General features: G+C 43.9%; 2 protein-coding genes across 2 annotated transcripts; both read right to left on the bottom strand.

The window, feature by feature from the left end:
- On the bottom strand, positions 1-3,797 carry tma16 (translation machinery associated 16 homolog). Its single transcript, XM_064337482.1, has 7 exons — positions 3,646-3,797; positions 3,392-3,504; positions 2,987-3,024; positions 2,494-2,578; positions 2,014-2,162; positions 1,465-1,507; positions 1-806 (listed from the first exon to the last, which is right to left on the bottom strand). The coding sequence occupies exons 1-7, from the start codon at positions 3,646-3,648 to the stop codon at positions 635-637; spliced, it is 603 nt and encodes a 200-aa protein (XP_064193552.1). The 5' UTR covers positions 3,649-3,797; the 3' UTR covers positions 1-634.
- Positions 3,798-8,771: 4,974 nt separating this feature from the next.
- LOC135255810 (neuropeptide Y receptor type 5-like) lies at positions 8,772-13,610 on the bottom strand. The gene is made up of 2 exons (XM_064337480.1): positions 12,979-13,610; positions 8,772-11,813 (listed from the first exon to the last, which is right to left on the bottom strand). The coding sequence occupies exon 2, from the start codon at positions 11,790-11,792 to the stop codon at positions 10,398-10,400; it is 1,395 nt and encodes a 464-aa protein (XP_064193550.1). The 5' UTR covers positions 11,793-11,813; positions 12,979-13,610; the 3' UTR covers positions 8,772-10,397.
- Between the last annotated feature and the right edge of the window lie 51 nt (positions 13,611-13,661).

Raw genomic sequence — 13,661 nt, 5'->3', positions numbered from 1 at the left:
TTTTGAAAAGACCTTGGGCGTTTATTTTCAGGGAAGCACTCGCATTCATTTTAAATACACACACATACATGCTGTATTATAGTCATAAATCTCTGGCGTGGAGAGGGACCAAATTCCTCTGGATTGGAGGAAAAAAAAAAAGTACATAAAGTACATAAAATGAGGTTATGACCCACTGCACAGTGTAGCTGAAGGAGTCCAAGCAGAGCTACCAGACCCTGGGGTCCTGGAGAGCCACAGGATGTGATGCGTTTCACTGTCAGCCCTTAACCCTTCAAGGCGCAAGATCACAAATGTGCGAATTAAAACGCTCCCAACTGACCATTCTAATGCTGACATCACAGTCACTACTGGTCATTTTAAAGCAACGGAGTTCTAGAACACTGACTTTGGAATTCTGGAGGAAAAAAAACATCCACTCTTCAAAGGGTTAATTGATCAATTAAAAAAAAAGGTGATTACCTCACTAAGTCTGATTACCTGTGTCAGAATTGGTTGCAGATTTTAAAGTAAAAACGGAAAGCAGCAAATCCTGCGGCTCTCCTGGCCCTGGAGTAACAGACAGCCGAGTCGGGGGTTTGCTGCGGGGTGCTGGTGGGGTGGGACAAATGTGCTGGAAGGTGGGCGTCATCCGTTACAACTCTTCATCGAGAGACTCCGCCTCAGAGTCTCCCAGCAACGCGTCCTCGCACAGCTCCGCTGACGGGCCCTCTGGCCCCGCCTCTTTCTGCGAGGTTCCCGCCTCCTTGGGCGACACCTTGCGCATTTTTATATTGGGCAGTTTTTTCAAGTCGCCGTTCCACTCTCTGTGTGGGGAAAAAAAAATATAACGAGAAAATGTGGTAGGAGCACCGTGTACACGCCAAAGAAAGGCACTTCAAACAGAAACGTCAACCCTTCAGCAGGAGCGTCCACATACTTTTGGTCATAATAGCGTATGAACCCTGCCTAACCTCAGTGCTAAAAATATCATTTATTCAACTTCATTTTCAATTCTTACAGGCAGATCCTTGAGAATATGATCAGACCCAAATTTTCTGGCTGCCTGGAATTCCACAGAAAGCAGGCAAGGTGAAAAACCATTAAAGGTTAAGTATCTGCCTTTGTTATAAGACAGATGCCTTTTCTCTTCTGTACTGTACCAGAAAAGGCCCTGCTTCAGTTCTCAGGTTTTGCTTATGCTCTGCTATGAGGCCTTTTTAAATCTGTTTTTTGTAAATTTGTCACAGTAATGATTCCCTGCATAGTGCACGTGGCTCTGTCCAAACAGCCAGATATTCTTTACGGGAATGACACTCAAACCAGTTTACACTGTGAGACTGGCCGAGGCAAATACATTTGACAGACAGGCATAATGCAACTGCTAAGTTTCCAACACGATTTGAATTTACTAAAACTTTAAAATTCCACGGTTCTGGTCCCTACATGAACAGACATAAGAAAATATATTTGAAAATATCTTACCTGAACGTTTTCAGATGTTTACAATTGATAATGTCAGGAATTTCTAAAAAAAAAAAAAAATAAATAAAAAAATTAAAGGGGAGAGAAAAATTATCTGAGTTAAGTCAAATAACACCAACAAGCACTAAAGAGCCTTTGTAAAAAGAACAGCACAAAAAAATCTATTGTGTATTCCTCTGCATCAAGAACAAAATGATCACCACAGCAGTGGTCTCCAACAATGGAGGCCAAGGCCACGTCCATTTAACGCCACAATACCTTTTCAAAGTCTAAGCAGGTATTTTGCGATGATTCAGAACTGGGTAGACTGGAGCCCAGGTATTGAACCGTCGTTCTCTTTTGACGGATGAATGCCTGTCCTACTGTTCGGCAGGACACTCAGTATAGCTAATTTCTAAGCAAGAAACCCCATAACAACCCTGATCGCTGGATGTACCAAGCATTCATCGCGGTCTTTTTCCACAGACGTGTTCAACAACAGGAATAAGAAAAGCCGGCACATACGTAACAGAAAAATGTATTGACCGAATGAAAGAAAGGACGACTCACCGAATCCGTTTCCTTCGTATAACGCTCGCTCTCTTTCCACGGTCTGTTTGATGACATTCTCCCTGGAGCCATGTAGACGTCCTTGCCTGCCTTTAATTCCATTCGCTAGTTCGATCTGCTCCATCTCCGCGTCAAAACGATGCAGATATCTGCCGCCACGAAAGGGAACACGGCGTGTTTTTACTGGTGTTTGTTCAGAGCTGGTACTACGCAGATTGACTGATGTATGCATTATGGGCTGATAGTTACCTCCGTTGTTTACATCAGAGGTATCAATTTAATTTAGCTAGCGAGGTTACCCAATTACCGAGTGAAAATGTGCAGCATCTATTGCACAGTGATGCTCAGGAACAAAACACAAAGGAAGAACTGAAGCAATTCGTTACATTAACACCACTGAAATGTAGCATGTTAAGAGTATAAAACAGAGGTATTTCTGACTGTACCGTCAATATGTCATTGAATAATTCCTGGCCTTACCGTTCAATAATGTCACAAGCATCTTGTTTTGTGTATTCCGTTTTTTCAGGATCAAGCTGGCTCTGGAACCAAAGAAGTTTTTCACCTGCACACAAATTAACAACTGATTAACAGTTAATTAACAGAAATGCACACCTAACAATTGAGAAGGATTAAAATAATATTCAGACAGACTTTCTTAATCTGGTTCAACGCATTGGTAACACATCTGAACTATGGCCATCTAAGCGTTGCTTTTTAACAAAGGGTTTACGATATGGAACTGTGAGTGGTGCACCACAACAGCCCTGTTTTAATAAGACTCATTTTATCAACTATTTTGCTGGCAAGAAAATGCAGCCATTTAATTATTATTTGTTCATAATGTTACACACTTTAGAAGAACAGGAGGACAACCCAAAAGGCTATTAGCCCTGCTTTTACAAACACAAAATATTAATGATTAGATTAATGGAAAATAACAAGCTGACACCTAACATTCCAAATAACTTACCAACTGCATTTAGTCGTAAGGTTTTTTCATGCTTTAGCCTGCAGACGAGACATAAAATTCAAAACTTTCAAGCTTTCCAAACCCAATAGATTGATACTGAAGACACGAGCCCGCTAAGTTTGTAAAACAAACTTATTCAGAAGATCTGATCTGCTATGAAGCTTGCTACATCTAGACAAATATTTGGAACAAGTCTATTATCAGTTAATCAGCCTCACAAAAAACGAGTAACAAGCTTGCCATTCGCTAGCTGGAGAAGGAGTTAGCTGTTCATTGTATCTATGTAGCTAACGTTAGCTTAGCATTACCGATAAGCAAACACCTGAGTTCAGTTGGCTACGTGAAGTAGCTAGTAAATACCGAGACAAGTGAATGACGATATGCAAGAAGACAAATGAAACTTACTTTTCTTTTTTCTCTTGTTTGACAACTCTGCTTGCAATATAGGCTGCTTTCCTACTGTATGGGTGAATCACCTTCTTCTCTACCGCTCCCTTACCACCCTTCAGTACCTTCGGCTGTAAACAGTACACACAAGGCGAGTATGTTAGTCACCTTTCAGTCTACCTTAACAGTAGCTATAAAATGTACAAACACTAAGCTCTAATACAAATATCAAAATAGCTAACTGTCTAACAGATTGACATTTAAGTGCTTACCATTTCCTTATAAATAGTGCTCACTGTAGTGAGTTTGACAGCAAAAAAAGCACGTGCAATTTCTCGCTGACGGAAAATGGTCCCACACTGTTTAGATTCCCCGATCGCGGGTAAAAAAGTCAATTAGTTCCGGAAGACCATTATATTCTTGAAAACTTTAAAGGGGACCTTCAACGTTTTGGGAAGATTGAATGATAACAGGTGGGCTAATATGCGGTCTCCTAGTCCGTAAAAATGTAAGAAAACGAACTAATGTAAAATGAGTGAGAAGAGCTCGCAGTCGTATTATTTGACGTAACCTAATGACGTCAGGTGAATGTAGACCTAAGCTCCTGTATTTTTGTTTACAGTGTACACGCTGGCAGATAGACTATGGCATCAGCAGAGCGCGTAATAGAACCCCTGGGCGTAATAGCACATTTTGCAGCTACAATCCAGGTTGTTGCTAACCTAGAACCATAAAAAAAACAGAGTAGTACTGCCAGTATCTACAGAAAACCACATGCTAGTTCAATCCTATAAAACACATGAATAAAAGATAGATTTTTATAAAATCTTGGGGAAAATATTGGCTCCTATTCCGAACCAAAAAGAGTATAATGGCGTGACTTATATGGCGTTGAGAGAAGATTACTGATGTTCCAGCAGCTCTGCCAAGAATCTACACAATTTGTAGACTGTTTATGCAATGTTATTATATTCGTTGATGTTCATGAAACAGAATGAGATTTAATAGCTGTTTAATTGAATGCTCAGAGGTTTATTCTGGATGCATATTGCCTGAAATGTAAAGGTCCCGATATGTACCGAGGTATTAAAAAAGGTCACAAGCCTTTTCAGGCAAGTTCTAATAGTCAGGAATGACCTTTCTGTCCCAGAATGGAAGTTACAATGCACCTTTTGAATGAGATCAAGATTATCCTAAGCCTCCTGGTGACATTTCACATTGATTCTTTTTATGTATTTAAAAAAAAAAAATTATAGAAGCACTGCTCCTTTTAACCCACTAAAAATAGCAGTTCTCCTAATTGTAAAGAATTATATAAATACGTATAGGCTGGCGCATTTCAAATGCAAATATTTTACAACGTAAGTCTGTGTGCTGACTCTAGTTATAGATCGAGACTTGTTTTCTCTTTCAGGTGGCAAGGCTGTTGTCATTGCTATCCATTGTTTGGAAACTGCCAGAACCTGCTGCAGTTCTCTGAGCATTAGATAGACTTGAAAAGGTGAGAATACATTACATTATCTTTACAGGTGACATTTTATGAAAAGTTCTTTTTTTTAACGTCAGCTAAACTGCAGTGCATTATCATTTCATGAAAACAGTTGGCTTTTACTGTCTTGTACTGAGAAACAGGTGCCAAATGTGAGGGGTCGTTTAGGGATTGAAATAAATTTACATGTTCCATGCATTACGGAATAGGAGTGTGTTGCTGTGTGCTCACATGCATGAGCATGTGTGCATGCACATGCAACCATGCATGGTGTTTTGTGCAGGTGCTTCAGTCATGTTATCTTCATGGTTTTAGTGCTCAGCTGGGTAATCAAACTCTTTTTCCAATGCCTGGACAAGTTGGGCATAGGTCATAATGAGAGGCAGATGGAAATGAATTTTCTCTCATATTTACTGTTGAGCTTAGAAGCTATATTAGCCATCCATCCAGCCATTATCTATACCTACTTATTCCTGGTCAGGGTCAAGGGATGTGCTGAAGCCTATCCTAGCATGCATTGGGAGAGAGGGAGGAAGAGGAGCTATATTATTTGCTCTTATTTGCAATTTCATCAATGTGCATTGCTGGATCCTGCAATTACGGTAAGCTTGTCTAACTCCAGTTTAATATACTCTTATGTAGAGCTCCTGGGATTATCTATGCCTCACAGACATTATGTCAGATCCACAATGCTTTAGGATCATCATAATCCACATCATTTAAACGTGTTCAGTCTGTATTAGATTGGCTATATTCAGATGTGTGTGTGTATCTACTCCCATCTTGTACTGTATCCCTCTTTTGAGCTGATGTAATATTCTCTATGATGTCCCATAAAAGCAAAAACAAAATGAAGAGCAAAGAGATTGACATTTTCACTGCACTGCTTTGATCTTTGATGCATCAAAGTTGTCGAAGGCGTTGGTTTTAAATTACGGCTGAGAGCTCTTTCTCCAAAATGTCTTTCAAAACTGAGCTGAAAACCTAAACCCCACAAGTCTCTCACTTGGTGCTACCGAAGACTATGAATGTACAAATCTGTTTAGGGTTTCTTTTTATATGCATGGATGGTTATTGTTAATGCTTGTTTTTGAAAAATGCCTCAGTTGGAATTGTCAGTGATTATAGGATATGTCCCGTATGTTAAAATTTGGACACTTCTTCGGCACATTGGTGAACTTTCTGCATGCTTGACCATGTAGAAGTTCACCCCATTAAATTGACCTCTGCTGGTCACTGAACCGTGGGTGCACTGTGCAGTAATTACAACAAAATCTTCAGCTGACTAACCGTCCAACGTCAGTGCAGCATTGCACACGAGGAGGCTGCCTGTGACAGCATTTACAAAAGGATTAATCTGCAATTCTGGCATAGGCTGAAATGGGTGGCATCAAACTTCATATCTACGACAGCGCAATTATCCAGGCATGAGCTGTCTTCGTGCCCAGGCAGAGGTCCTGATGGACCTGCCGAAGTGTTTCTGCACGCTGCCCAAAACACGCCTTATCTCTCTTCCCCTCTTGTTCTGAAAGTTGTTATGAATATTTTATGGGAAACTGCAGCACACAAAATATGCCGGATTGCTGGAGGAGGCGTACTGTACCAGGGTGGCCAGTAGAGATGGTGACTCGGTTCTCCGCCGCTGCTGTCTGCTGACGAGAATCAGTGCGTTTGACAGCCAGCTGTTGTGACAGCCCGTTCTGGCCTCCCGCAGATTCCCATAATGCTCCTGTTCAGCAGTGCGCTGAGAATAGAAGCATCAAAAGTGGTGGCACACATTATCAGGGAGGACAAATCCAGATATAAAATGAAGGCAGTGTAGAAGAAAAGGGGGGAAGGAGGATATTGTGTAGAGGGGTGGGTGGTTGGGGGGGTTGTCTTCTTTGGTTCCATCTTTCAGGCCTGAGGGTCTGACTGTAGACATCCGATTTAGATTTTAACCCCCCCACAAAAAATGTCCTGTTCTTATGTTTTGGATGGGGGGGGGGGCTTGTTAGAAAGGTTAAAGGTCACTTGACTGGTGGGAGTGAGGGAGCTCAGCCTGCAGCCACAGAGGGTTGTATGTATGAATCCTACTCTGAGCAGTGCGCTACAATGGTGTCTGTGTTGTATAATCAAGTTCAAGGACCTGGCCTTGTAACCTAAAGGTTGCAGGTTCAATTCCCACGTAACACACTGCTGTTGTACCCCTGAGCAAGGCACTTAACCTGCATCGAATCGGGACACATCCAAATGGAGACTATGTAAATATAAAAAAAAAGTGCAAGCAGTCACTCTCGATAAAGAGCATCTGGTAAGTGCTTGTGGTGTAGAGTGTAGAGAACACTGCTGGTGCGCACAGAGCAATCTCCCGTACTCAGTTTAAATTGCTTCTGCGGGTTGTCTTTGTGCTTTCTGTGCGCGCACGTGGAATTGAAATGGGATGTGTGCGCAATGAGACTATTCAATTTTATGTAATGAAAATAACTTGTATCATAACAGCTAACACATCCATCGTGAGGTTGACATGACACTCTGTATTCTGTTGCACCTCTCCCTCAGTGCCTGTTGTAATAATTTGCTGTAGATGTAGATACAAACATGTACGATACAAAATGCATGGTGATTCATTTTGACCTTACTGGTCAAAAGTAAAACAACTCAAAGACCCATGTAAAATTCTCCATTTGACATTTGAATGTCAAACAGTGTCTTGGAATCTCTGTATATTGGTTTTGAAGGCTTGTCGAAATGAATTATTTTTGTGTCTGTGACAAAGGCAAAGGAATGCTCTGGTAGTAGTTGGGGGGGGGGGGGGGTGAGTGTTGAAGGCCGTAAATGCTTATTTAGGCCCAAATTCCAAATTTGTTCGCCTCTTCCGCTATCAAACATGTATGAGAATTTTCCACGGCAATCAAAACTAGTTCAGCTGGACGGTAGCCTTTGATATTTATAGAGAACTCTGTAAAAAATGTCACTGAACAGGTTGACTGTGACCAAGCAGCTTATCACAGAACGCTTAAGTCTATGAAGTCTAGCAGTGAGTGGCGTGACTCCAGGCCTTGCCTGCATGTTCCTGCAGTTCAGTCAAAGTCGAGGGGCCCCTCCCTGGATTCATTCAGTCCCGCACGAGTGATGCAACCGAAGATTCCGGAGACGAAATCCTGATCTATGATTCAGTTATGATTTTTGCCTAAATTATGAGCGAGCACAATGCAGCCATGCTGTTTATCTGTTAACAGAAAACGTATAACCACTGTCACTTTTGACCCCCAGAGCAGTACTCTTTCTGAATTACAGTTTGCTTCTTTTCTTCAGCATGAAAGCAAACCCCATGTAATGTAAAAAATAATATCAATAATTACACAAACAGAATATCAATCAACTTGAATGACAAGGTAAACAGTCTTTGTAAAATAAATAAGGGGGATTTCAGCTGGCATATTGCACTGATAAACTGGTTTTGGTTCATGGTCCAGTGAGTTGCAGATTTGGCTGCTTCAGAATTTGTCGCTACACACTAGTCAGTGCCTTTTGACAGAGGGCAGATCAGGTATTCCCTACTGGACAAGAGAAAGAAGCTATTTAAAATTCATTAAATAATAATTCTGTATTCAGTATTCAGTTCAGTCATCACGAGACTGTCCTGATAAAAGCATATTTCACATCACAGCCATTTCAAAAGCTGTTGAATATCAAGTCAATTTCAGCTATTAATCACAGTGCAACAATGCATCTATTCACTTATTGTTTTTATTTGAGAGCCTCAGTTAGATCGCCCACCAATAAGAAAATACAAGACAGATACACACTGTGTTAAAAGTAAAATGATTCAGACTTATAAAATAATGTCAGAAACTAAAATATTACTTCAAAGGTGAAGGTACAATGAAGCAATGGTTCATTAGCCTGCATGCACCGTGGTACAGATCTCACCAGCATATCTGCATCAGAACTCCACTTTCCCAGAGTAAAGTAACAGTGCACGCTTAGCTTCTGTACAAAGACAGCAGGTACTTAGATACCATGGTCCAGATCTCACCAGCATATCTGCAGTAGGACTCCACTCTCTCCCATAGTAAAGTAAGTCGGCACATACTTAGCTTCTGTACAATGACAGCAGGTTCTTATATACCGTGGTACAGATCTCACCAGCATATCTACAGTAGGACTCCACTCTCTCCCATAGTAAAGTAAGTCAGCGCATGCTTAGCTACAATGACAGCAGGTACTCAAGCTCCGTGGACAGAAGCATCGTCACGCTGAAAGAGGCCCCTCCCTGCAGGAAAGAGGTGCTTTAACACGGGACGGCGACGATCGATCAGTGCCGTTAATTAGCCTAATGGTCGACACCAACCCTGCCTTTCTGAAACAGCGCTGTTCATAAGGCTTGCCTTATTGGCAGGTTCTCAATCAAAGTTTCCAGCCTGTTTTCCCAGGTGGGAACACAGCTATTATGACCTTGTGCAAGAAACTCAAATTGCTTCAGTGAAATACACTCAGCTATATACGTGGGTAACCATGATTTGGCACTTATCAGCACAAGGGTCATACTAAACAATGATGATTAATAATAAAATGAAACAACATATTTTTTTATCCGGACGTGATGTGAATACATTTTAAATATACAGAAATACTTGTTACAACTGGCATATTTTCCATATGTATGTACACCACACGTGTGAAAGTACGGTTGGAAATTGATAATGGTACATCACCAAGGAGTGAATACCAATGTGTTTGTTTGCAATGGCAATAAAACTTAAGAGCTTTCTGAAGACACATTACTGTTCCTCAGCCATAATTACTTTGAAATTGCTGTGAGGGCTTCTTAGGCTGTTAACTGAAAAATTAACCGAAAGTTTAACTTAAAATGATCTCCTATTACATTCTTGTTAATATGCTAATGACCGTGGCTAGGAAATAAATTAAAGTTTATTGGAGAAGGTCAATGTTCTTTTCAAAAGTGGGCCCCCGAAGGTTAGCGGTAAGTTGTAATTATCAAATATTATGGCTGGGATTCATCAGCGCTCAGGATGGCGGGTTGAGCGATCGCTAAAGCTAAATGAGCCTAAATGAGCCCGCCGAACAGCTTGCATTCATCTGCAGGTGAACGTTAAGGACCATAGATTGATGTGGATGTAGATTAAATACAGGTTCCCCGACGTCCTTTTGCGCTGACGTCTCTCACCGACCTCGCATCGAACCTGCTATCGTTGAGGTGGCACAGCCGGCTGGAGCTCCACTAGATCGAATCCGGAAGGTTCCCTGCTGTTTCCTGGAACATCCCAAGGTGCCCCGTAAACCGCAGCATGGTCTTGTAACCGAAAGGTCACAGGTTTCGATTCCCGGGTAGGCCACTGCCCTTGCACCCTTGAGCAAGGTACTTCACCTGCATTGCTTCAGTACATATCCAGCTGTATAAATGGATTCAATGTAATGTAAACAAAAAAAAAGTTGTGTAAGTCGCTCTGGATAAGAGCGGCTGCTAAATGCCTGTATTGTAATATAATGTAATGTCACGTAATGCATGAAACACATTCTCTCTGCTGCCTAGAGGCAGCGGATGAGGGACAGCAGGTCGGACTTGATGCCGTTGTTGAGGAAGCCGTACAGCACGGGGTTGAGGCAGCAGGACAGCATGCCCAGCAGGTGGCAGATGCAGTAGACCAGCTTAAAATGGCGGCTGGAGATGAGGTCGGTGCTGAAGTCGGTCAGCAGGTGGAAGACGTGCAGCGGCATCCAGCTGACGGCGAAGGCCAGCACCACGGCGGTCAGCTTGAGGAAGACGACGCGGGACCGCCTCCTGGCGCGCGACACCGACGTCCGCGCGGCGGTCAGCGCCGTCCGCCACTCCTCCTCCTTCAGCTCCTCGAAGCAGACGGGGACGTTGGGCGGGAGCGGGCCCGGCTGGGGGACGCGGAGGAGGGGGGGCGGTCGCCGGTCACGGTCCCCGTCCCCGTCCCCGTCCCGAGCCGCCGCCCCCTCGCCGGACCCCCGGGACCCCCCGGAGACCCGGTCGCGGCCGGCGACTGGCCCCACCGCGCACCCCTTCCTGCTGTACCGCCGCCTCTCTTTCCCGCCCACCGGCCCCAGGCTCCACCCCTCGGGGGCGGAGACGCGTCGCGGCAGGCGGCGGCCCCGTCGCTCGGCCGGCGGCGGCAGGGTGAGCCGGATGGCCTCGTTCTCCTCGGCCGGCCCCGGCGGCTGCCCCTGCTGCGCCAGCTCGCCCGCCCACACCCGCCGGCACACCGTGGCGTGGCTGGCCGTCAGGCACACCACGGGCAGGATGTACTGCACCAGCAGCAGGCCCAGGGTGAAGGCCACCCGGTAGGCGCCCGAGGGCCAGGACTCCACGCACAGCCACTTGCTCCGCTGTGGCGGCCCCAGCCGGAAGGCGCGGCTCACGTCCACCGTGCGGTGGAAGACGGGCAGCGGCGAGCAGATGGACAGGCCCAGCGTCCAGATGGCCGCCAGCAGGACGTACCCCGAGTGCACTGACATGTGCGCCGACAGCGGCCGGCTGATCATGTGGTAGCGCACCATGGCGATGGACATGAGCACCAGCGTGGAGACCACCACGGAGACGCACTGCAGGAAGGGCACCACGTGGCACATGACCTCCCCGAAAACCCAGTGGTCCAGCAGCACGCTGGTGAGGGTGAAGGGGGAGCAGAACAGCACCACCAGGATGTCCGAGAAGGCCAGGTTGCCCACCAGGAGGTTTATGATGCTCTTCTCTCGCCACTTCCTGGCCAGCGCCGTCAGTATGAGCACGTTTCCTAGGAGACCCAGGACGCTCACGGTTGTGTACAGTCCAATCAGGAAGTAGCGCATGTCATTCACGCTGCTGTCGAAATCTTCCCATAATGCCATGTACGAGTTGTACAGCAACATGGTCGCATTATCAATGGGGTTTTCACTTGCGTTAATATATCCCGAATCCATCTTCAAGCCTCTGAAGGACTTCTATCACAACAAACACAGAAAAAACGACATATAAAACAAACGAATGCGCACACAGGAACATCAAGCCTGTATAACAGTTTTATTTACACCTCTGTATAATGTAATATTATTTGATGTGAATATATTTCGTCTTCCTCAGTTTTTTTCCCACGCTTTTTACCTTTATTCTCCTGACCAGGAACGCATAACAGGCCTCTTATTGACAGCCTCCCTGAGCCACTAACGGCCAACCACCAATAAACAGTTCTGCTATGCTTGTAAGTATGGCGAATATCATGTCGCGGTGTCAACTGTGAAAACTGTATTAAGAGATAGGATCAGGAGTCTTCTCATTATCTTTGATATTACATCCATTTGGGAGATTTAGTAATAAGCCCCTTTCAGCTCATGGTAAAGCACAGTTATCAGTTTGTGTAAATGTTGAATTAGAATGTTACGTTATATTAAACTTGCGTGGATTACATTTTGATACCTCTGACAGATTATCCTGTTTGATATACCGCAGTATCAGTTCATATTAACCTAATTTCATCGCAGATGTCTGGTGCTGGGTTTTAGTCGGTGCTTTAAATTTACAATAGGTTAATGATAACTTGACACCCAGTCACTGTTTGACAAAATGCCAGAGACCGTTTACGGTTAGCGTTTAGTAAGATAAAGATGTGCCACAACTTCTCAACACAATAACCGTTTATCCGATAACGCTTTTGCGCACAAAGCGTAGAATTTGTTCATGTTGCCTACCATACGCCTATTACGGCAAAGGATGTGCGTAGCCCCTGAGCATACAACTTCTACCTATCGTTGAGAAATCTGCCCGTACTGAATAGACTATCATTGTTCTTGTTAAATTAGGCTACAGTTTTCCCCCGATATCTCAGTGTCCGTTAGTGACGCATAAACGGCACTAAGCTACTATTTAAAAGAAACATAATCCACACAGACATACAGAAAGCAATCAATTAGCATAATATACGATATACATGCTTAATTTTACGAAGGCTCAATATTACCAACTCTTACACATTTACCTTCTCACGTACAACTGGGAGCTCTATCAGGCCAATACAGTAAAGCAAATATGTATATTGACGTTTTTCTGCGGATAATTCGGCGTTTAAAGGGTTCAAAGTTGTACGGCGCTGAGTGAAAACACAAAGAGTACCTTAGAGCAGTTCTTTTTTGATCTTGTTGGTTACCATAACGCAGCGTCTTGCCTCTTGAAAGGTTTCTCGTCAACGGTGAAAAAGTGGTCTGCTTTTCTTCACACGTCACCAAATTTATTCCTGCAATTCGACGTCTGGGACTTCATTAGGTGATCTTCACTGATGAACCGTTATCGCGCCGCAAGTCTCCTTGCATCAGCCTAAACTTTCGCGTATAATTAGCCGTCTCCTTGATGTCGTTCCCTATTGGTTACAGGCGATGGAACTTCGGCGTTCAATCGCTGATGAAAGTGTCTGTGAACTGCGAAGTTTCGCAACACCATCTCGTCAAAATAAATTCAGCACCATGGATAGTACTTTCGTATTTGTCCGATGGTTCTTTTCCAGTGGGGATATCCAGGAAGCCTCCTAGCTCCAAGAGCTCCCCGATGTATGTCAGTTGTATCAGTCAGTTGTTCTCCAGATCCACGGAAAACGAGGTCCAAGACGAACATCAAAGTGGTTGTTTCAAACGATAAGTAAGCCTTCAGCAGTGGTATCACATAAAATATTTAATTCAGCGATTTTTTAAAACCGAAATAAATGTCAATTACTACACCAGATGTTTTATGGGTCTGCGAGTTTGCTTGATAACGTCTCGGCTCATATATATCGCCGACTGTGTCGTACAAAAAGAGGAATA

Source organism: Anguilla rostrata, chromosome 5 (assembly GCF_018555375.3).
Source record: "Anguilla rostrata isolate EN2019 chromosome 5, ASM1855537v3, whole genome shotgun sequence".
NCBI classification, from domain to species: Eukaryota; Metazoa; Chordata; class Actinopteri; order Anguilliformes; family Anguillidae; genus Anguilla; species Anguilla rostrata.
The sequence above is the reverse complement of the archived record's forward strand: the minus strand, read 5'-3'. Positions and strand labels throughout refer to the sequence as shown.